The sequence below is a fragment of the Chrysemys picta genome, chromosome 19 (genome assembly GCF_011386835.1).
Source record: "Chrysemys picta bellii isolate R12L10 chromosome 19, ASM1138683v2, whole genome shotgun sequence".
Lineage (NCBI taxonomy): Eukaryota > Metazoa > Chordata > Testudines > Emydidae > Chrysemys > Chrysemys picta.
Genome location: NC_088809.1, coordinates 2,637,647 through 2,662,627, shown reverse-complemented (window position 1 = coordinate 2,662,627; position 24,981 = coordinate 2,637,647). Strand labels below are relative to the sequence as shown.

General features: G+C 43.6%; 1 protein-coding gene across 5 annotated transcripts in view; it reads left to right on the top strand.

The window, feature by feature from the left end:
• The first annotated feature begins 2,115 nt into the window (after positions 1-2,115).
• SLC6A4 (solute carrier family 6 member 4) overlaps positions 2,116-24,981 on the top strand; it is a 41,103-nt gene continuing 18,237 nt past the window's right edge. Inside the window, exons 1-7 of one of the 5 annotated variants that reach the window (XM_065572873.1) lie at positions 2,116-4,153; positions 16,087-16,695; positions 18,646-18,780; positions 19,750-19,969; positions 20,223-20,361; positions 21,690-21,824; positions 23,690-23,793. In XM_065572873.1, the coding sequence (XP_065428945.1) occupies positions 16,236-16,695; positions 18,646-18,780; positions 19,750-19,969; positions 20,223-20,361; positions 21,690-21,824; positions 23,690-23,793 (1,193 nt within the window). In that variant the 5' untranslated portion in view covers positions 2,116-4,153; positions 16,087-16,235. Of the gene's footprint in view, positions 4,158-10,961; positions 13,107-16,086; positions 16,696-18,645; positions 18,781-19,749; positions 19,970-20,222; positions 20,362-21,689; positions 21,825-23,689; positions 23,794-24,981 lie in introns of those variants that run through there. The other 4 variants (XM_065572871.1, XM_065572874.1, XM_005298227.4 and 1 more) reach the window with 4 other exon arrangements.

Genomic DNA, 24,981 nt, shown 5'->3' with positions numbered 1-24,981 from the left:
ACTGTAAATCCAGATTACAAGGAAACATTCATATCCAGTTGGTAAAAAGAAGTTGAAGCTAGAATTGGGGGAGGGAGGGAGGGAGGGAGGGAGGGAGGAGGAAAAGAAGCCAAACACCTCCGAGATCTCTCCTTACCTAGCTTAGTTGTATCCCTGATATACAGTTTGCACATGGAATGTCTGAGGGCAAGGTGCATTCCTTCTCTAACTTTTATGAATATAACCATAACACTTTTCATGTGATAGTTCACAGAAGGTCCCTCCCTACAACCTGTTATGACAATGCCCTGCTATGTGGGGAGGGCAGGACATGCCTCACACCTAACAGCTCCTGAATTTTTCATCCAGGGTTTTTGCAAAGCCACCTACCTATATACATTTTCTTTCCACTCATAGCGTAAACGTTATTTGCACCCACGTCCTGCTGGACTAGAACTGAGATTGAACTTCATATTCTGTTTCTCTGTGGTAGCTTGTTGCAGCAATGATCCTTTAATTTTGCACTCAAGGAAGGTGTTCTAAACACAAGACTGGGGGCCTGTAACTTCCTCCTAAGATCAGTTACAAGTTCTGGTGTAGGCTCTATTTGGACCCAAGGCAGGTAACTTAGGGTTATATCCCCCTCTTCTGGGGGAAAGCCTATGCTTCAGGAAAACCCTACAAGATAATACTTGTAGAGTTCCCAACTAGTCATCCTGTTCAGCTTGAAATTTTCAATGTAAGGTGTCTGCCTTAGACTTAAGAAAAAGAAAAAAAAAAAGGGTTCCAATAAAAGGATTCAGCCATTTCTGGGAAGTTGATTAGTGAATTTTTTCCCCCCATGTTAAATATTTTTTTCTTGCAACTTTTTTGCTGGAAAGCTTTAGCCTTCCCCATGCTTTTGGAGTAAAGGCTTGAGATATGGCAGGAAGTCTCCCTGGTCCCAGGCTTGTGCTTTTTGCTGTTCCCTTGAAAATCCACCCAAATTTGGCCAAGTTATAAGCCTTTGAAAAAAATCTGTTTGCACATGCTCAGAAGAGACTTCTTAGAGTTTGGCAGCTAAGCTCTCACTGAGATTCCATTTACACTTAGCATGCTCCTGTTCAGTGCTTCACGGGCTGAACAGGACGTTCCCTGAAACTGCTAACTCCCAATTGCTGTGGCACCAGAACTGAAAACGGATATCGTTTTTCCTGTGCTTTCAATGTTCCCTTGGCAGCATCTAGGCAGTGTGGAGGAGGCAGCTGCCTGACTCAGATGTAGATGGGACAACAGCTGGACCTGGGTGGAGTGGACAGCAGTGGAGGGAATATACAGGGACAAGGAGACTAGGGGGTAGACAGCGAGACCAAGGGCTTGTCTACACAGGAACACTCAGGAAATTTAATCTGAATTAATTAAATATGTGAATTTAAAATGGATTAGTTAAACTGCCCTGAACCCTTGTGTGGACACTCATTCAGAATTAAAGTTGCCTTAATTCGGTTTAGCTTAATTTACTTCAAACCCACCCCAAGGACCATCCACATGTGTCCCAAGATACACAAAAAAGGGCACCCGGGCAGACCTCTTACTGACACTCTTACAGGGCACTCTTACTGACAGAATATCAACAGATGCAAAACCTGCCGCTGTATCTCCACTGCTACAATGAGCAGTGCGCTCCATTACACACCTTTCGAGATCCCCGGGGCCTACACATGCCTATCACAACATGTGGTGTGCCTCATCCAGGGCATCAAATGCCCCAGCAGCAGCTATGTGGGTAAAACCAGATGATCATTACACTCTCAGCTGAACTCACTGAGGCAACTGAAATCAACGGGCGCCCTGCTTTGAAGACATCAACTGTTACATAATGCTAAATACTCTGATAAATCATACCCATGTCATCTCAGATCAGGCACCCAAAATTAGCTTAGCCTTTTGACCTCAATCTTTTTGTCCCTCAGTTGTCCTTTTGTAAAATAGGAATAATATCATCCTTTCACTTCACTGGGGTGTTGTGAAAATAAATTCATTAATATTGGGGAAGTGGTCAGATACAATAGTGAATAGTGATATAGAAAAGTTCATGAATAAATTAATAATAATCAGTTTTTGGGATACAATTATTATTATTTATACAGTATCCACAAAGTGTCTTAGGTACTTTACAGAACAAATAAAATACAAATAAAATATACTGCAGTGAAAGACATTAAGGACAAAACCCATAAGTGAACAAAAAAGCCAAGCTAAGTAATTGTTTTAAGCTCTTTATATGTTCTCAATACACTCTGTGTACCTTAAAGCTCTGTCTATATATTACCAGTTGCTGACACTGTGTGTCATCAGTGTGCGCAGCTGAACGCAGTGTAACTACCAGTGTAGACTGAGACAAACTGTGTTCAGTAACAGTTAGAAACCATGGCAAAAGCCTGCTCTCAGCAGAGTAAAGTGGAGATACAGCAACAAATAATAATCTTTTAAAAAGACACGTCATGCAGATTCTTATATATTTCTACAAGTGAGGGGGAAAAAAATCCAAAAACTGTGATGAAAGATCCTATTTTCTGTGAGAGAGTAGACTCAGAGTTCCTGGAAAATCCATTCCAGGATTCTGGTATTAGAGAGCTGGGAATTCAGTTGAGAGTGAAGGAATGAACAAAATCATCCCTGAAATGCTAGATTTAAGTCTGCAAACAGATCCCTTATACATACAAATATTCTGCTTAGAGTTACCGAGTGAGGCACAATGAACCTTCAGCCTCTCAAACTCTTGGGAATGGGATAGAGTGCTGGGATCAGAATGGGAAATGCGGACAGGCTCTAACCTGCTTTTCTCCCGTTTCTCCAGGGAAAGTCTAGGACTATGAATTTGGAAAGCAGAGTATGAGGGGGATATGACATAGGATGTAAAAGAGGAAACCAGCTAGACATTGCTATTTACTCTGGCCAGTAATAGAAAAACAAGAAAGCTGTAGAGAAATTAGAAGGCAACAAGTTTAAAAACTGATAAAACACTTTTTTAGCCTATATTCACAAAGAATTACCAGGAAAAAGGAAGGATTTGGGTTTAGGTACATATCTTATTAACAGTGTTGTATTACCACAACTGTCCTTGAGATGGTGCCGATAGCCACTGCTGGGGTGAAGGAGAGGGGGACCAGCAGTCAGAGAAAGAGAAGCAATAATTATAGCCCTAGGCTTGTTTGTTGTCAGAGTTTCTGTTATTAACGAACTACTCAAAACAGATCTTTGCAAACTGTCTGCCACTTATACCAGCTGTTTTGTTGTTCCTTCTAAAAGTTTGCTATTCTTTTTTCCCTTATGATTTTCTGCTTTCTTTTTCAAATCTGCATGCAAACTGGGGCATTAGCTCTCTGATTTATGCTTTTCCATCTTCTATAAACAAATGGTAACGTTTGAGACTGTACAAGTACTTTCTCTGGACTGAAGTACCTTGGAGAAAAAGCCTTTGTTTTTGAGGTTTTTTGAGGGGTGGGAGGGACAGAGGAAGTGACTTGACTTGTCCTGTCTTGTCTTGATTAAAGTAGCAAAAACACTTTTCAAAGAACTTGTGCCTAACATTTTATAACAAAATCACCCTCCATTTATATTTCTGCATTAAAATAATGTAAGTAATCAGTAAGGAGGAAGCCTAAGCACCCCCCTTTCTCCACTTTATTCTAGAACTAGGATCCCAGCCCTGCATACCTTTTTATAGTACAGACCCATCTGCACACTTCTAATTCACTGATCGTTAACCCTATTTGTCGTCTGCTTGTCACCACCATCCCCTTATTTATAGCTGTAACTGGAGACATGAAAATTATGCCTTAACAGTGAGCTTCCCCGCACCTTCCTCCTGCCTGTCTTAGCTGGGTCCTGCTCTCCTGAACTGATCAGAACATACAAATGTAGCCACCCACCTCCAGGAGGAAAATTGAGCTGCAGCCCTGGTGAAACATAAAGTTTATTTGACTAAAAGTGACGCAAAAATTCTTAAAGAGCTCTTTGGCAGCAGATTATCTGGAAATCAGACCATGTGAGGGGGATTGGTGTACAAAAACCTCCCCAAGATGCTGAGTTGCCACGGGCTGAGTTTCAGAGGCTCTGAAGTAAATGTAGGGTTAGGGTTACTCAGTCTTGGATAACTCCAGGGGAAAAGCATCTCAGATTCATCTGAAAGGCAGGTAGGTACTTTTTCATTTTGTTTTAAACCTACAGACATTTAAAGTTTTATACTATGTGAGCCAGACTCACTCTTTTATCTGAGTTTGTCTTATGCTTCAAGCAGGCACCGGAGTTTCATTAACTTTTACTGTTTCATTGCTTCTTGCAACTATGGTTATGAACTTTAGAAAGTGATAATAACCTAAAGTTTATATAATACATTTTGTTTGTTTACTTTTAGGGTTGTTTTTAAATGTACATTTTCTATGGCTCCCAGCACCATTTGACGTGTTGGGAGAAAAGACACATCTCTCCTGGCTTTGAGAAAAGGATGCCTTGAATTTTGGTGAAATTTTGCTTTGATTCATTAATCGTATGCCTCAGTTTGCTTTTCTGCAGCTACATGATCGCTGTCTCATCCAGGCATTGGTCCAGTAATTAAAGTTGCAGACAAATGCCTGCAGCAGAACATGTTATGACAATTTGAAATTAGAATTGATGACAATCTAAATTCTTGTATTATGAATAGAACATTTATTTCAAATTCAAGAAGTATATTAAACTGAGCTTGAGAAGAATTATGTGAAAGGGGCAGAATCTGAGACAAAATCAATGCAAAATTCTGATTTACTTTAAAAGGACAAAAATAAACCAAATTTAATTAGCCACATTAATTTATATTTGAAATTATCATTTATTATTTTAGAATGGTTTATCTAACTCGATGGAACAGAATTATTGTAAGTAATAAACTGAAGAGTATTTTGTGAATGGATTTTTTGTAATCAGTGTGCAGCTATGCAATTATCAGGCTTGTTGGCTTAGCTACAAGTCTGATAATTATTACAGAAGCTCAAAGGATTAAGAATGTAAGGTGACCAAATATGTAATGTAAAGTGGTTCTTCTTCCAATGATGCATATAAAGTGTCTTGGAAGGTAAAGAGTAGAAAAAGGATCTAATATGAAAGGCAAATGTGAAATAAACAGATAATTCAGTGGATTTGGACCCCTGGAGACAGGGGGGCTGGAACAATGTGTATAGTGGGGGCGCTGAGAGCCATTGAACCAAACTGTAAACCCTGAATATGATGGAAACCACTTCAAGCCAGGGATTGTGGCAGCACTCTCCGCCTTCCCCCAACATCCCTAGTTCCAGCCCCTATGCCTGGAGATAGTTTGGCTTGGGGATTTTTGAAATTGGGTTGTTTGTTTCCAGGCACTTCATCAGATGTAATGCAGTGCAATTGATGTTAAACCTTCATGGCTCTTCTCTTAGTGTTTCTGTTGAGTAGCTAGATGCTAACCAGCTCTGCCTTGGAGTTGGCTAATAAAAGAGGATTCTTGGGAAGTGCTTTATAAAGAAAGCATGGGCCAATGGCTGCATGGGTGCATTTTCTAATTGAACGGGGGAGGAGGGGAAATGAGTTTCAAATAGCTCTGCAACTTAACAAAAAATATCAACACACTGTGGGAATCCAATCAAAAAAATGTATCCCCATGTATGGCAAATGTATAGCATCTCTCATCTCCCTTGTGCCTTTCTGCACGGACACATGTTAAGTTTTCCAACAGGAGAGGCATTAAGAAAATGAGGATGCAGCACCATGGTGCCTGTCCTGGTGCTAATGTTGTCGTTCTCTTCTAAAGATAGTTCTGTAGCCCTGTCTGTTCGGACAGTTATTTTTTATGCATATAGCTTTGCACGATAAAGGCCACGTAGGGAACAGGGCTTTTCATGAAATGCTGCAGTAGAGCTTGGAACCAGAATGTTGCTGTCGTAACTTGAAGATAGCCTTGTACCAAGTAGCCTTATAGGAAAGATATCTAGACACATTTGTGACCATTTATTTACTTTCTTACATAAGCATTTACAAACATAATTATAGAGAAATGTGCTCTGTTAGTGTAAATTTATAGTCAGTCTCTGTGTACGCATGCATGTATCTTATTATACAGTGAGCATGTATTATTACCTCAATCTGCCTGTCTATGGAAAGAGTCTGGTCTTGCTGATGGGGCGCTAGTAATTTTGTGACATTTACTGTATTATGTATCTTTCTTGAAGATTACATAAATGACTTAGGATAATATCTAGGGGAATGGCATCCTCTCTAAGCTCATCTATTCCTTTGCACTAAACATTTAAACTCCGCAGCTACAGAATCCATTTATGCTCCTCCTTTCTCTATAGTCTGAACAACTGTCTTGGAAAGAGATGGCAATGCACCATCTACTTTAGTCTGCAACTTTATGTCTTATGTAGTTTCCCTTCTCTGGGAACTCCACAAATAAGTCACTGTCATGTGTCCTTTCGCTCTGGAAATGTTAACTATAGAATGAAATAAGAGTTAGGTTGTAATATAACATTCAGAGTGAAGGCTGATGGTTCCTCCTTAATGCACCAGGCTGTGTTGCTGCAGATCTGGTAGATAAGAAGAGCACAAAGTTTTTAGGGTCACATGCAAGACCCACCACACAACACTGTTTGTTCAGAAACATTGTGATTGCAGGTGTAGCCACACTTAGCCCTGTGCCTGTGTGTAGGATGTTTCACTATTTACGGCTATACTCTGCCACCCTACCTCTGTTAAGTAATATTTTATCTGCCGGTAGATTTCAGAGTAAGACGATACTCAGTAGAGTGTCAGAATCTGGACCTTAATAAGTTATGTCCCTTCAGGTGTGAGTATTATTCACATACAAGATCCATATTACTACCTGCATATTGTAAATTTATAACATTATAAGGGGCTTGGATACACTGGTGATGGGGAATGGTATAAAAACTTAAGTCACATAGATATATTTAAGCATGCATAGTGGATGTGATTCAAACCCCACTGATTTCAGTCGGTTTTGGATCAGGTCTATCATCTACACATTTTATTTAAAACTGGACTAGATAAAGCATAAATCAAACAAGCTGCAGAGATCAACCCATTGGTGAGGCATGAACTAGAAATGAAGTTATGCCTCTTCCCTGTGCCCAACTCTTTGATTCTCTAGCTGGCCAGCTCCAAAGCTAGGACTGTTTATCAAGTGATTACATACTTTTGGATGCTAGTTTTGGAAATTTAAAATACAATCCATCCCAATTACTGTCAATTTGCTTAATGGAACATTCAGATTATAGGGAAAGGTTTTCTCAGGACCAAACTGCTTTGCATGAAATCAATAAAAATTGGCCCATTCAATAGCAAATGCTATTAAATGATTGCCAATTCTAAACATGATTTTCCTGGTATAAACAGCAAATAAAATTCATTGGGACATATGCTGTGAGCAAGTTTTCAAATTGTAATTGGCCAGAATTGGTCTGTTTGTCCATTGTTTCCAAACAGCTCTCATTGCCATAGCATCTCTGCTCCTAAACTAATCTGTCATTTAAATATTTGAATTAAAGCATCTCTCCTGGCCTGTGCTGGTACAGAAGGCAAGAACAGAGAAGAGGATTTAAGGAGCCTCTCTATTCCCCCCTCCACACGTAGTAAAACAGGATCTCTCTCATCCTCAAGAGCGTTGCAGTAGGGATAGTTCGTGCAAGTCCCCCATGGCAACTCTGTGAGGGTGACAGAAGTGGAACTATGCAAGGCTGGAAGGGAGAAGGGCAAGAGACTTTTGAGTTGATACTTATGTGGATCCAGTGTCTGGGAACCTTTACATATGCCGCGGAGAAGGGCTGAGGTTGCTATTGCAGCCTGGAGGCTAGAACAGTGGTTGCAGAAGAACTGCGCTGCCTTCTTCCATGCTAGAGGAATTATTTGTAATCCCTCACAAACTCCTACTACATTCCCTAAACAAGACCCATTCACTTGGGTGTGTATGTGTGTGTGTGTCATTTGAGGCCAAACAGCAACATTATTTTTTAGAAAAATCCCCAAACAGCTAAATGGAAAAGTGAGAACTAATTTAGGTCACATTAACTGAAATAATTTCAATTTATAGTTGTAAGAGAATAAGAAATAGCTTGTTCTGTTTTACTAAGTATATGTGTTAACCTTTAATTCTCCAGTTCCCAGCAGTTTAGTTCTTAGCAGGTGCTGATATGTGAGTGGAGGATAGGAGTAAGGCAGATGGAACACAGATTCCTGTCACACCCAAAGTGATATTAATAACATGAAAGCCCTTCTACAGGAATTAAACTCTAACACAGCCAGTGGCTGATACACCAGCAAGATCAAGTGTTGGTTTTTAAATTAGTAAATTTAAAAAGAAAAAGTAATCTGTTTGAAATTAAATGCATGCAAATATATGTATTTCATGACTGCAGGATTTAAAATAGCCCAGACTTTATAACCAATAATATCTTTTATAATTGTGCACATTAAGGATAAACAAATCTCATGCTGCAGGGCTAATCGTTGCACGGGTTAGGAAGGAATTCACACACCACTACTCCTCTGCATGTACAGTACAGTTTTGCATAACCCAGAAGAGGCATTATGGTGGTTTGCCTTCCTCTGAAGCATCAAGTATTGGTTAGTACCAACAGCAGGATACCAGGTTTGGTTGGCTTAATCTTCTAGCCAGAATTCAGATTGAAGGTCCGAATCTCACCTTTCCAAAAATTTTGAGAACAGGAAAAGGACTAATATCACATATCAGAATTTCCTCTCACCTTTCTCACACAGGATCACTGAGAAGCAAATGAGAGGAATTCTTTGTATGTTGCACACCTTGCCACTAGAGGTCACCATATGCCTCATGAAATAAACCAGCAGACACCAGTAAAACAGGGAACTGCCATAGTCAGGTCCGAGATGGGACTGGAACCCAGGGCAATGGCATTCCAAGAGGACTTTTCTACTAGATGAGCCGAAGATGTAGTTTTTGTGTATGGTGTAAATCAAGACGTTGCTAATGAGCTTTAGAGCCATTCCCATTTACTCTCTAGCCACGGGTGGGAGTAACCAAAAGTCACTATTATCTAAAAGCTGTTTGGCCTATGTGAACTAATGACTTTGGTCTAGTTTCTAGTGAATATGAGTCCACAATTCACAGTGAGGCTGGCATTTTAGGCAGAGAGGTCAAGGACAGAATGGGTGCAGAGGGCAGACTTCCCATGACCCTAGAGGTGGCTTCTCTAGAGAAGAGTGAGGTACACTGGAAGTGGGTGAAGCTTGCACTGTTGGGCCCTTTCTGTGCTCTGTACTATACTCAATCTGTGGATAATGAGAGGACCGTGGTTTACAGTATTGTCAGTCTGTCACCTTTCACGGACCCCTAAAATCTTTAATCTCTGTATCAGTACATTCTCCGCTCAGAACTAGAAGGACGGGGAGAGGAGCACATACTTCGGGCCTCTGAAAGACTAAAACCACACTTATGAAAGGCAACACAAAACTAACTCCAATTTCCAGGTCACATGTTCTTTATAAGCTTTTTCTTTGGTTTTTCTATTGTTTTTTCACCCTGCAGCTGTTTCAGTTGTTGATAAAGAGCCAATATGGGTTTACGTAAGAGTGACCTTTGCAACAGCTCAGAACAAAAATAGATAATAAACTGTTATCCTTGACACTATTCACTAAAAGAGCCAAATAGTACTAGATACTACAGTGACAGAGAGAGACAGAATACAAGAGGGATCCTCCAGGATTGGCATAACTCTACCCAGGATCAGGATACCTATCCCGAGTGCCCCTCCACATCCCACAATATGTTGTCCACCTCCAAGAACTTCACTTCTACTCGTATTAAATATTTATACCATTCATATAAATATAATCCCTTTGCATGTGTGCTGTCTTTTCTCTTAAATTGTAGCCAGTAAAGAAACAAGACGTTGTCTGCTGTCCAATGGCACTTTCTGGGTGTTAAAATCCTAGGACTGCGTGAAATTATATGCTAAATTTAGCTCACTGAGGCTCCAGAATTACACATCCGAAGAAGTGGGCTGTAGCCCACGAAAGCTTATGCTCTAATAAATTTGTTAGTCTCTAAGGTGCCACAAGGACTCCTGTTCTTTTGGCGGATACAGACTAACACGGCTGCTACTCTGAAATACATCTGTGCTTATCACTACACAGCTGTAAGTCTGTTGCTCAAGAGACATTTCCCGCAACAAACTGCTGTAACTGCTTTTTTAAAAAGGAGATCCAGTTCATGTTGAGGTCCTGGGGAGGTCACAACCCATTTTATGGGCTTGAAATTAATTCTACTGAAAATCTTACCAAAATATTCCAATTCAACTGTTATGTCCTTCCTTTCTATTTGAACGTGGGTGGCAGGACCCCAGAAGGAGTTTTGTTCTAGACAGACAGAAATCTTACTTGCCACAGACCTAGGTAATGAACCCTTTGGCTATCTTTTCTCAGTAAAGAAGAATGTGTCCATTTCATAGACACAGATTGACAGATGAAAGCATCCTGTAAGAATGCACCTGGATGCACTCTTTGTGAAATGTCCTTACTTAGCCATAAGTAAGCGCCTGGCTCATCCCCACAATCTTGAGTACCCAGATCCTGGGATTAAACCCGATTCATTTAGTACCCTTCTTGGGATTTTTAGAAGAAATCGAAGAGAATGGGGAGAGATGGAGGGGCCACTTAGTTATGAGCAATTTAAATAGTTTCTTATTTCTTAAAATTCCATTTTGTACGCTGATTCTTTAAGGCTATGTCTACCCTGCAATTAAACACTTGGGGCTGGCCCATATCAGCTGACTCGGGCTCGGGCCACAGGGATGTTTAATTGCTGTGTAGATGTTCAGGCTCGGACTGGAGCCCAGGCTCTGGGACCCCATGCGAGGGCAGGGTCCCACAGTCCAGGCTCCAGCCTGAGCTCGAACAACTACACCTCAGTTAAACAGCCCTGTAGCCTGAGCCCGGTAAACCCAAGTCAACTGACAGGGGCCAGCCATGGGTGTTTACTGCAATGTAGACATACCCTAAAGGGTCCAAGTTCCCTGCCTTGGAATAATAGCAGAGGGATGGAGACACAGAATCCAGTGACAGTGATTGGAAAGAGGCAGTAAAAACGATAAGAGGATGCAGCATGTGTAAGGCTAAGATTTTGTTACGGTTAGTTTTAGTAAAAGTCATGGACAAGCATCGTCAATAACCAAAATTCATGGAAGCTCATGACCTGTCCCTGACTTTTATTAAAAATAATTATGACAAAATGGGGAAGGAAGAGGGTCCAGCACCCACTGCTGCTGGGGCTCCAGGGTCCCCCCACCCACGGTGGCGGAGAGTGTGGAGTCCCCCCTGCTGCTGGTAGCAGCTGGGAGCTGTGGGCTTGGGGCCGCAGGGATCCCCCGTCACCCATGGCTGCAGGGGAGTCCCTGTCGGCTGACAGCTCCAGCCCTGCCATTCTGGGACTAAAGCGAAAATGTTACAGAGGTCTCTGGGAGTCACGGATTCCGTGACTTCCATGACCTCTGTGACCAAATCGTAGCCTTAAGCATGTGTAATACATTTGTTTAACTCAGTGTTTCTCTCTGGATGTTGCATTTCCCCATGTCTTGCCATAAAACCACTTCCTTTTAATTGCTTTCCAGCAGGTGCAGGATGATCTCCGTGAAATCATCGACACATCTTGTATAGGATACCACTTGCAGGGAATTCAGGCTAGGTCTCTGTCTAGGAGCAGAGGAACTGCAATACTAGAGAACATCATTGCTTGAGTTAACCATATACCCTGCTGCCAGCAGGCGCCTATATCTTATTTTCTGTTATATATGGAAAGCTTGTGTAAACTGGGAGGGCTCTTTAATGCTGTCCGAGAACAGAGCCTTCCACATGGAGCTTCCACCTGCCCCCTCCCCCCTCCGCCCCCTCGGCTTTTGGGGAAGTGGTGGGCAGGGCTGGTGGCATTTCCAGGATATTTATATTGTGTTTGAACTGTATATTTCCATTGTAAGGGATGGCTGCCCACTGTGATTTTCATAAATATAATATGTCTTTATTGTCCCGTTGAACAAGCTTACAAGAAAATGTAAATACGCTGCTCAGGCTCCAGCCAACTCAGTCTTTGCAGTGTGGTATGGAGAGCTGCATTCCTTGAGGTTCCAGATTTAGTGTGTTACCTGCTAACGTCTGTGCACCCCCCCTTTAAACACTGAAGGCCAGATTTTCAAAGGTATTTACGCCTGAAGATGCATAAGGTACCTAGTGGGATTTCAGAATTAGGTGCCCAGCTCCCATTGATTTCAATGCAAAATAAGCCTGTTCAGGTGCTTTCAAAAATCCCACTAGGTGCCTTTCTGCATCTTTAGGCACCTAAACACCTTTGCAAATCTTGTCTTGAGCTCTTTATTGAGCCCTCAATCCAATGCCCTGCCTCTGCTGAGATGTTAGCAGGAGAATTTAGCTGGGAGTGGCTTTCTGTCCATCAGTGCTAGCTTAGGGATTCTGCACCCTGTCAAAAGTGATTTTAGTTAATGATGGCAGAGAAATATCCAGGTTTGATACATTAGCCACTGTGGCTTTGGAGCTGCACACAATTAGAGTGCAGTTGTCCAAGGGCACAGATCATGTCTAATCTCAACCAAACACTGGACTTGTTTGAGGAACAGTGCAGTAAGAGATTCCTTCTGGAATACAAAAATATCAACGTATATCTCCCAATTAGCCATTGGGAGACATAAATGAGCAATAAAGGATGGTGACTCGAATGGGAACAGAGCCCAACATAGTTTAAGTAAGAGGAGATGGAGGTTGACTAGAGATACCTTAAATGCTGATGTGTAAGGCATGGAAAGTTCAGTCACACGAGGTGTGTAGTCAGCTAAACATCCATTATTGCTTTCTAGATTACTAGCACAAGTGTAAAGTCCAGTAGGGCTCAGGTTACTTCTCCAGATTTGTACCACACCCTCGATGGCGAAAGAAGAGGAGTGGCTCTGGCCTTACCTAGGTCTTTTATGTTAACATCCATGGCGTGAAGGTCCTCCTAAACTGAATGAGTTCCTCTGGGAGACTGGCAAGGGTTTGGACTCCAAAGATGCCCAGTTTTTATAGTCTTGCAGGTAAAACAGAAACCACTCGTCTTTGCTGTATAATTATTTTTTGCTGGGACTTTGAAGATGTTTCAGTCTTTGTGGATGATTAACTTACCTTAGTAAAATATCATTAAATACTATTATGAGAATTTGGTGTTAACTATACAGTGCCTAAGACGAATATCTGGGTGAGTGAGGCGTGTATACTGTATGAATGAAGAACTGATAAGGTAGCTGTGAATTAGTAGGCTCTATTCATACCTCCAGGGATCTAATCTTGACAGCTTCTTACTTGACAACTCACCTCCTCTTTCCTCTTACATCCTTCCATGAGTAGGAAGAGATTTGGATCTAGCTGTCTGGGCACAAAACTGGGTGTCAGGAACCCCTGGGTTTTAATCCTGGCTCTAACAATGACTCCCTCTCTAACATTCAGCTAGTAGCTTCACCTCTCTGCCTTAGTGTTCTCATCTGTAAAACTGAGGGAATACTTATTCCTCTTCATGGGGTGTTATGGTCATTATTTGCTGTTGTAAAGTGCTTTGAAAATGAGAAGTGCCACACAATAATTATAACTTGATATATTTCATGGCATGCAGTGGTATGCATAGCAGTTTGCAGGCAGAAAGAAGACAAAGTCCATGCCCCAAGAAACCTACAGTACAAGAGCTAAGTTGCTCCCTTATTCTCTCCCCTGAGTAAGGGGGGAGGCACAGTTGCATCACCCCAGCAGCAGACTCCAGAACAAAGTCACAATTCCTCTCCCACTCCTTCCTTGCTCTGAAGGAGAAGTAATTACCCCTTCTCCATGAGCACCTTGCTTCCCTTGGGGTATTCTGGAGGGCAAGTGGGAGGAGAGGGAGGTGAAGCCAGGGCTCCTCCTACTGCCTGCCCCCTTACTTGCAGTGGGGAGTCTGATCTGAGTAGCCCCTACTCTCCCCGCATGGCTGGAGTCACAATCAGAGCACACGAAACATGAGAAAGGGTGGGGGGCTTACTGCCTCGAGCACTCAAGTAAGGGCTGTGACAAGCTAGCCCTAAATGAGCCAGAGATTACCAGGAAATGAAAACAAACTACGGCATAAAGGGAGAAGAGAGCACCCCACGCAAGGGAAAGGGAGGAACACTGCTCCTGGGAGGACACTATTTACAAAGAGTTTTCCGCTATGTTAGGTCATTGCATTGTATTGTCTATGAGAGACTTTAAATACGCTTGGAAAGCACAAAACTGATCCTAGTAGGATGTCCTTTCCAGTAATGCTTTGCTACCGGACTGGTCTCCTCTCCACGAGTCTAGCTTTCAGACCCAAGGTAAACCTGAAGATGGGTCTCCAAAATAGAAGTGCTGTTATTTAATTTTTAAAGATAAGCATATGAATCTCTCACTTGTTAGTCAAGCACCTAAATAACTTCCATTTGCTATTTCTTTTTTGCTGTTTAAAAAAAATAATTAAAGTAGCCCTGACCATCTTCCCCGCTTATTAATATTGCATGGAATCTCAAAAGATTTGAGAATGTTCTTAATTCAGATAAGTACCTTGCGGTTTGGATACTTAACTGAACCTCCCATTAAACCTCTTGGATCTGCCAAATGTGGCTGATTTGCAAGAAATCTCTGGTGAGATTTCTGGAGAGATGTGAATATGAAAAATAATTTGCAAATATGTAAAGATTTGTTTAAGTAACACTTGCTATCTTTTCCTTAGGGACGTGAGCACCTCAAACAGTACAGCTAGAAGTCATGAGATGCAATTATGAAAAGGAAAATGCAGGCTGAATAGCCAGCAAATTCTGCCCCCAGTTGTGCAAGTCAGGATGGAGGCCCTGATTCAGTAGCGTAGCTGGGGGGGGTGCAGGGGAAGCAGCCACTTCCCCTCAGCACATTTTCCAAAAGCGGCGCCTTAGTTAGGGGTTACCATGGTGCCAGCGGGCGGGGCCCACGCTCTGCTTTGAAGCTTGGCCTGCCGGGCCGACACTGGGCTCCTGCAGGCAAGGGGGGGCAGCACAGCCGGAGGAGCCATGGGGGAGGCCATGGGGGCGGCCGGAGGAGCAAGGGGGGGCGCAGCATGGCAGCCCGCAGCGTGGCTGGAGAAGCCATGGGGGGGGGGCGGCGCGGCCGGAGGAGCCATGGGGGGGCCGTGGGGGCAGCACAGCACAGCTGGAGGAGCCATGGGGGGGGGGGCGGGGGGGCGGCATGGCACGGCCGGAGGAGCCATGGGGGAGGCGGGCGTGGTGCGGCTGGAGGAGCCATGGGAGGGTGCGGGGGCGCGGCATGGCACGGCTGGAGGAGCCATGGGGGGGGCATGGGGGCGGCACGACATGGCTGGAGGAGCCATGGGGGGGGCGGGGGCGGCACGGCACGGCCGGAGGAGCCATGGGGGTGGGGGGGGCGTGGTGTGGTCAGAGGAGCCAGCCAAGGGCGGGGCGCAGAGTGGCCAGAGGAGCCAAGGGGGCATGGCCAGAGGAGGAGCCAAGGGGGGGTGTCCCTTTTTAATTTTTGCTCCCCCTACTCTTAGAACCTGCCTACGCCATTGCCCTGATTGTGACACTGGTGTGGTTCTGCTGCACAAGGAGGTGATAGGACACGGCAGGAGCATGCTGGGCTGTGCCTCCCCAGGAATGCAGTGAACCCTGTAGGGCCCATGTGCTGGACAAGTTAGGGAACAAGCTGGACAGGGGAACTGTCACTCCACAGAGCCTGCAGTCCTCTCCTCATCTCTCCCACAGTGTGGGGGGTCACAAGTTGTGGGCTACATGGGGTGGCTCCACTCCTGTTCTGCAGCTGGAGGGGGAGGATTAGGCCCCCACTTTCTTTGGGGTTCTCCTCAGTTTGAGACACACTGACTGATCACAGGATTATCCCCTAAATGATACTTATCTCTTTTGGGGTGGTTTTATTTTAAAATAATGTGTTTTACTCACCCTACCTGTAGTAGCTATACCTGTACAGCCACCAGCACCAGCAATCCTTGTAACAGAATTCAACTCTTTTTCTGCTTCTTTGAAGCTGTTTGTGTCTGCAGTCCAGTGGACGTAAAGACAAGAGAGTTTCTGGCGGCAGTGGGAAGACAGAGCTTCAAGCAGCCACTTGACACAAGGGGATTCTAGTCCAGGTCACTCACAAATGGACAGCAGCACCATCTTTTAACCAGCAGAATGGAGAAGTCATCCAGCAATGAGACCCAGACTCTTACTTCTAAGAAAGAGCTCTTGGACTGTACGGAAGGTGAAGATTGCCAAGAGAATGGACTCCTGGTCAAGAACCCTAAATCCACCCTGCAGCTGGTGGAGGATGGGAATAAGGTCCACCCCAGCCAGGGAGATAAAGGGGAAGCAGGTCAGATCTCCAATGGCTACTCAGTGGTTCAGAGCCCAGTTCCTTGCAATGGAATAGGAGATGGGGAAGATGTCCAGTGCACAGCCCCAGCGGCCACCACTACCACCACCACCACCACTTCCACCACTTGTGGGGTGGAGGCTCAACCACAGCTGCTGGAGCTGGAGGAAAGAGAGACCTGGAGTAAAAAAATGGACTTTCTTCTCTCTGTCATTGGCTATGCAGTGGATCTGGGCAATGTATGGCGATTTCCCTATATATGCTACCAAAATGGAGGAGGTCAGTGCTCAGCCCTATATGCCATTCCTTAGAAGCTGGCTTCTTTGAGTATAAATGGGTCAGTTCTATGGCTCAAGTTAAACCTATGAGACCAAAAGTAAGCAACAAGGGATTATGGGGCAAGAGGAACTGATTTATGAGTAGGGCCCTACCAAATTCACGGTCCATTTTGGTCAATTTCTCGGTCAGAAGATTTAAAAAATAATAAATTTTGTGATTTCAGCTATTAAAATCTGAAATTTCACGGTGTCGTAATTTTAGAAGTCCTGACCCATGAAGGAATTGTGTGTGTGTGTGTGTGTGTGTGTGTGTGTGGTTATTGTAAGGTTATTGTAGAGGGTGTTGCAGTAATGCTACACTTACTTCTGTGCTGCTGCTGGCAGTGGCGCTGCCTTCAGAGCTGGGCAGCTGGAGCGTGGTGGCTGCAGGCAAGGACCCCGGCTCTGAAGGCAGAGCTGCCACCAGCAGCAGTGCAGAAGTAAGGACGGAATGGTATGGGTATTGCCACCCTTACTTCTGTGCTGTTGCCTGCAGAGCTGGGCCCTCAATCAACAGCTGCCACTCTCCGGCCGCCCAGGTCTGAAGGCAGCAGCACAGAAGGGTGGTATGGTATGGTATTGCCACCCTTACTTCTGTGCTGCTGCTGGCAGGGTGCCGCCTTCAGAGCTGGGTGCCTGGCTAACAGCTGCCGCTCTCCAGCTGCCCAGATCTGAAGGCAGCATAGAAGTAAGGGTAGCAATACTGTGACCCCCCTGCAACTCCCTTTTGGGTCTGGCCCCTCAATTTGAGAAACACTGGTCTACCCTATGAAATCTGTATGGTATAGGATAAAAGCACACAGAAGACCAGATTTCACGGGGGGAGGCCAGATTTTACAGTCCATGACGTGTTTTTCATGGCCGTGAACTTGGTAGGGCAGTATTTATGAGATAGATTAAAAGAGCAAAATATGTCTAGAATCAGATAAGGTTTGCTGGGACATATGCATCAACTAATAGATGAGGGCTATAAACACAAAGCTGGAAGAGGAATTATCTAGAATGATGCAAGATAAGATCCAGTATAGCTGGAATGCATGGGATGAAAATAAGAAAACGAAAATGTAGAATTAAGATTAGGCAAAACATCCTGACCCTAAGATCAGTTGGACTGTGGAACAGTCTCCCAGAAACATTTAAATTCAGACTAACCAATATACCAGAAAATGTCAATGCTACAGGTGCTCAGTACAAGCAAACAATGATTGTAACCAGTGAGTGCGCTGAAGAAGGACCTATATCCCCTTAATGCACCTAGGCATTGTACCAGAGGAAGAAATTCTTTTATCTTTTGCCCCATTCTGCTGCTGCATCCATGGTAGCCAATAAAATCTTTGTGAATTCCCTGTATGTTTGGGTACAGAAGCCTGGGAATAGTACTGTTGACGGTGCCTGCTAGGAGACAATCTTACAATAGTTCACAACTTCATTCCACTGGAAACTTAGAGCCAGATTATGACTTCCTCACAGTGGTGAGCGTTACCTGTGGCACCTGAGAATTGGACTTTTAGCCATTAATGATACTCCAGCCTGACATACAGTAACTGAACTGCTTTGGTGCTTATGGCATTGTCTTTCGAGACAGATAGGTGCCACACACAGTGGTGAGCCGTCACTCGCATGAGTAATCCTATTGAAGATGATGGGACTAGTCATGTGAGTAACTGCTCACCAATGTGAGTAAAGGGGTCACAGGATTCCCTTCAGGAACAAACCCACAAGTCCTGTGACATTACAGAAAGTTTGTCTGGACTGGCCTCTCGAGACCATGGGGTCACATAGGTTTTACTGTCGTAGTGCAGTGTGGTGTGTATTGGCTGTGGGGCATGAAGAATTGCTCTTTATGAAGTGCTGATACTGTTACACCAGAAGTACTACAAGAAGTTACAGTCATGTCCTTTCTTCCTTGCAGGAGCGTTTCTCATCCCGTACACCATCATGGCCATCTTTGGAGGCATCCCCCTCTTTTACATGGAGCTAGCACTGGGACAGTACCACAGGAATGGGTGTATCTCAATTTGGAGGAAAATTTGTCCTATTTTCAAAGGTAGTAAGGGGAACAGGAAGCTTACCATGATCCCTTAGGGTAACTGGCAGAGATTTTCTTTAAGGGTGGAACAATTACTGAAAATAAGAGATAACGTGAAGGGTTAATGTCAAGTGGTTTAGGGCCCACATTTAGGTTATGTAAGAAAAGCTTTCATGAAACCTAGAATTAATTACTTTTCAAAGTCATGTGCTTTTTAAAAAAGCAATATCAAGTTGTTTTATATACATAAACATTGCCCTAATTGTTTTCCAATCCAAAGGATGCAGCCTCCTACTAGAATCTGAAGACCAGGGAGTGAAACTGACTAGAAACAACCCACTCTACTTTCACTGTCCCAAGCCAGAAAAAAAATGCAAAACCATACAGAGAACATTATAAGGGTGCAAGTAAATTGAACTTTCAAAATTATTCCAGTTCTAATATTTGAAATGGTATTAGAAACACAGGTTGGGGAAAATATTGCAAATCCATTATTTTTATCCCAGAGATCTTTTAAACAAATTACCCTTCAGCTCCATTCCATTTCTCTCAGCCATCTCTACTGGCAGTGATACTAGAGGATCTTTTATAGTTGCCTTTTACAGACTTGTTATCCTTGCTCCCAGTACCAGAGTTAGATTTTGTTCTGTTTTGGTTGGTTGGTTTGTTGTTAGGGGTGTGGAGGATGAGGTATGCATCACAGTCAACATTCCAGAGACTGGGGCCTGAATAAGGCTAGCATTTACACATGTTCTGCTCAGAACAGGGATGCTTTTCTGAAGTGGGGCTTGGGCAAATCACCCCCACTTTCTGAAGACCCCACAAATTTCCAGAGCAGTCTAAAAAAATATAAAGGGAGGCAATGGTGTATGTGTACCTATTTGGATGCCTCCAGCAGCTACTGATTTCACGTGGATTATCCACTCCTGCTTTTACTGGACCTGGCCCTCACATTTCCACTCACATAACTGTTTTCTGCCTTACCAGGAATTGGCTTTACTATCTGCGTAATAGCTTTCTACATAGCCTCTTACTACAATACCATCATGGCTTGGGCCCTCTACTACCTCATTTCATCCTTCACGTCAGAGCTTCCATGGACCAGCTGCAAAAATGCTTGGAACACCGTCAACTGCACCAACTACTTCACCAATGCCAGCATTACCTGGACCCCACACTCCATCTCCCCTGCGGAAGAATTTTATACGTAAGTGCATGTAAGTGGAGACAGCAATATCAGAAAGAAGGGTAGAAAATGCAGCAGACTTTTCTTTAGAGGGTGACCGGGGTATTTATCAATCACATGCATGGGTTTTTTAAAACTGTCTAGGGATTAAAATGCATGCAGTTGTGGGGATGTGTAGGATGGGGGTGTCTTTTATCTCTCGTGATTTAGAGCCTAAGCACTCTCTGTATTTGTTACACAAACAGCAACAATGTGCTTTTCTCTCCTGTTTTAGCCGCCACATTCTACAGGTGCAAAGATCCAAAGGGCTGGATGATCTGGGAGGCATTAGCTGGCAACTGACACTCTGCTTATTGTTGATATTCACTATTGTGTACTTCAGCATCTGGAAAGGGGTCAAAACATCTGGCAAGGTGAATGCAAAAGCAAGAGGAAGTTGCTTGGTATAGCATAATTTCTGCAACATGTCTGGAGCAGCCTATTAACATGAGAGAAAGTAAGCTTAGAATTGTCTTCAGGACAGGGACTGCAAATTCACGTACATGTCTACTGTAATCTATATAACACATGCTAACAGCATGTTGGGTTGCTGTTCTGCATTTAAAGATCATCCTACCCAGGGGATCTAATGGGTGTGGAGGGTGATCTCCGATTACTGCTCTGTTGAGCCTCAGTTCCATTGTTTCTTTTTCTACAGATGGGCCTTGCTATCTGCTGTCAGAGCAAGCCATGTTACCAAAATAGGGCTGCTTAATACACAATCATTTACAAATAATAAGTACCATAATAATAAATCTTTCCACTGACACAGAACCTCCTATGTGAGGATCTTACAAAGACTGGTGTTGTTATTCCCATTTTACAGAAGGGGAAACTGCAGTGCAGGAAGGTTAAGACCAAGGTTTTCAGAAGGGTCAGCTAATTCTGCATGCCCGGATTTCTGAATGCCCTGATTTCAGAGACAGTTAGTGCCTGACTTTCAGGGGTGCTGAGCTTGGCATTTCCGAATCTCCTCATCTGGAGTTGTGAGTACTCAGCAGCTCTGAAAATCTGGGCCTAAGGGTCCCAGGTTAGGCACCCAACATTTGTGGACACTTCTCAAAATTCCGGCTGCAGTGACTTATTCAAGGTTGGACAATTATTGATCAGCAGAGCTGGAAATGGATTGTAGGAGTCTGACTCCCATTCCCAGCTCTAACTGCTAAACCAGGTTAGTCCCTTTTCAGATGAAAAAAGGCGGCGGTCGTGCACACAGATGGTATAAAATTAAGCAACTCGTCTGTCTTCTGACTACAGCTACAGCAAACCTGGATTCAGAAGCTGGAGCTGACTGCCTCTGAGAACGCATAACTATCAGTAGGGCAGTCAGACCTATGGTGTTGAATAAACTAGCTAACACACCATAAATGGTGACCTGGGTGGCATTAATGAAGGCAATGTGACCTAGTTGTTAAGAGGAGGGGAGTAGGAGTCTGGACTCCTGGGTTCAATTCTTAGCTCTGCTACTGATTCACTGCAGGATGTTGGGCAAGTCATCTAACTACTCTGTGCTATATTTTCTCCTTCATTTAAAGTATAGTAATACGTAATTGTCTTTGTAAAGCACTTTGACAACTTTGAATGAAAGGTGTTATAAGACTAAATATTACTGTTCATTCGACATGGTTACCATTATCACCACTTAGCAGTTTCCCTCAATCAGTACCCATGGCAAACACTGTCTTAATGTTTTCTCTAACAGGTGGTGTGGGTGACTGCCACGTTCCCTTACATCATACTCTTTATCCTGTTAATACGAGGGGCCACACTGCCTGGAGCCTGGAGGGGGGTTGTCTTCTACCTGAAGCCTGACTGGCAGAAACTCCTGGCCACTGAGGTAAGGAACTTGTTGTAAAGGGGCAATTGATTTCAGCCTGTAAACTTGTACACTTTTCAGAACAAGGCTACTGTCAGCATAGTAAATAGGTGCTTATGGATTCTGAAGCTTAACCTTGAACTCCAATTCTTTTAAATCTTTGTACAAAGTTTTTTGCAGTTGTAACCATTAGGGAAGGTAGAGATAACCAAGCTGTTACTGCTTCTGGTCCTACTCTGCTAGCTAACCTTAATCTAAACTAGTGGGATACCCTGTAGCTCAGCTGACTGCCGGTAATCAGTAGATGTTGGAATGGGCTAAATCACCTTCAATGGAGTCCACTATCAGGTGTCTGGACTCAGTGCCTGCAGTTCAGAATTGTGCATATTGCCACCACCGAAAAAACTCAAGCCATCGGTCCCTAAGCTCTGGCAGATGAGCCCGAAGAGACCCTCCTTTCCAGCCAATCTCCCACATACTCCATGCAGACATGGACAGCAGGAAGACTATCAGACTCAACACACTAAGCCTGATGAAGTGATGACAGCTGAGGCGGTGTGAATGTGTGGAGAGAGGGAATACACCACACAGGCCTACAAATACTACCAACTTTAGGAGAGAGAGCAGGTATGGGGACGAGACCATAATAAAACAAAACAACACGTCAACCCAGTGTCTGGTTTAGATTTGAACCCGTGTGGAAGAGGCACTCAGTCCATCAGGCTGTTGACTGCGTTTGCTTCACTACACGTGAAAGTCGCTAATGGGGAGGGAGATGGAAAAAACCCAAAGCAATAAATACAACAAATACAAAGATTACAAACTCTAATGTTTGTGAGTCTGCAGCTTCCCAGCTGATATGAAGAGTTTTCAATGAAGAGGAAATGAAGAGACACCATTTTCTGATAAAGCAGCATCTCCAATAAGGAACCACGTCTTCCTAAAAGCAATAAAGGATCTTGGTATTGTATTGAATATATCTGAAGTGAGCACAGCAGATTGCAATCTGTGCGCTGGCTGGCAGCAGAGCTCTATCCAGGGGAGGTGCAGGCTAGCTGCACAGAAGGAGCATGTTAGAAATGAGCTGGAGTGAACTCCATGTTGCAATCAAGAGGGAATAAAGGAACCAGGACTTTTCCTTTCAGGGATGGAACAGAGATCAACAGTTTGGAGACACCACTCAGTAAGACTCCGACCAGTGTAGCAGAGTGTTTTTGTAACCAGGTCATCGCACTTTTATCCGACATGGCTACAACATGGTTGAGTTGTGTTCACACAGCTGGAGTTGTACCTACGCCACCAAATGTATTTGGATCAATCCAGGGAGCAATCCCACAGTGCTTTAGCCCAGAGGACATTCGCCCAGAGACACACATGGGGCAATGCACTCCAGATGTCCTTCTGCACAGAGACCCTGGAGGAAGGAAGACAGGCCAAACCCATTACAAAGGCACAGTTACAATGCAAAAACAATGTGCTACAGGAAGACTGCCATCTGTCAACCCAGGATACTGTCAAGGGTGAAACACTGATAGCTGCCACTGTTACTGAATATTTACTGTGTTGTGTATAGAAATGGGGTAGCATTTCACCTATGGTGACCTCCTCGAAGGATAAATCCTAATTATGCCACAAGTGAAAATAAGTATGATGGCCTCACTGTGCTGGGTATTTGCCTCTGTCATAAAACTACAAAAGTATTTGTCACACTTCAGCACAAAATCTTTGATCCATGTAACAAGCTCTTAATCAAATGTTTGTTAAAATAGGACTAGACTATATACAGGCTGTTGAATCTAATTCGCCGCATCAGTGGACTGTAGAGTGGCATTTGCTCTATGTTTAACATCATCCTTTCTTGATCCTCTGCCTCTTACGTTTTTCAGGTCTGGGTGGATGCTGCAGCTCAGATTTTCTTCTCTCTTGGTCCAGGTTTTGGGGTCCTACTAGCTTTTGCCAGCTACAACAAATTCCACAACAACTGCTACCAGTGAGTTCCACCTCAGTGTAAGAAATAGTCAATAAAAGAATGGTATTAGAATGTAAACAGTCTGGGTATTTTTTTTTTTAAAGAGAAACGTAATGCTGGTGAAAGTTGCCGGGTTGTCAGTCCTGTAGGATGAATTCTATCTGCAGAACAGGTACATTCCCTTTAGCATCAGAGCAATCTTCCCTCACATCACACCCAGGCAATGTGCCCCACCTCAAGGCAAGTTGGGAGTTTGCTTTCCATGTCTAGTCAATTATTAATAATTATTAATTATTTGTGTTGTGGTAGTACCTAGGAGCCCCAGTCACTGACCAGGACCTCTTGTGGTAGGCTCTGTACAAATATGGAACAAAAAGATGGTCCCTCCCCAAACAGTTTACAACCCATGTAATTCTTGATCTCTGCTGAAACTGCCCATAAGGGGGGCAATTAATTATAGAGGCGAGGTTGTGATGCAGACACCTGTCCAACAGGTAGACTGAATCCACCACAGAACAGCCATCAGATTGTAACAATATTTAGTTACTGCAACCAGATCAGCTATAACTTGGTAAAGGGCTCCGTGTGGTTGTTTCCTTATTTTCTTAAGGATGTTTATTATGTCCTGTGAAATTAAACTTGCAAATCATCATTCTCTCTAAAGCTATTACTATATCATTCCGAATCCAGTATTAATCAGATTGGTGTGGTGTGTCTGGTATGCAGCCAAACAGAGACAGCCAAACAGATGTTGAATGAAATGTCTGAAGTTCTTCCTTGGACAATTCAAAAGTCTATCCAAAAGAGAACCAATATATCAACAGACAAATCTGTAGTGCCCCAATTTGCTGGGCATAAAGGAGAGACACACCTTGTCTCATTCCAAGACAAGACAGGACATCAACAGGGCTGGGGTACAACCTTTAGAGATTCAGGCTGCATCATACTGGTAACTGCTAAATGGGCACTATCAATGGGTCTGGAAGCGTGGTCCGTGATCATCTCAAAATGTTTTTAAAACTACCAGTACATATCAGTCCAGTGATCATTTCACCAGTGAAATGCAGCTGCCTTTGGAGTAAAACAGCAGACAGGTGGACAACCAGCAAGTCAGAATAAAATGTAGCTAAGGACACCAAGACAAAGCCTTACTACTCTTCTGAAGTATCAGAGAGGTAGCTGTGTTAGTCTGAATCTGTAAAAAGCAAC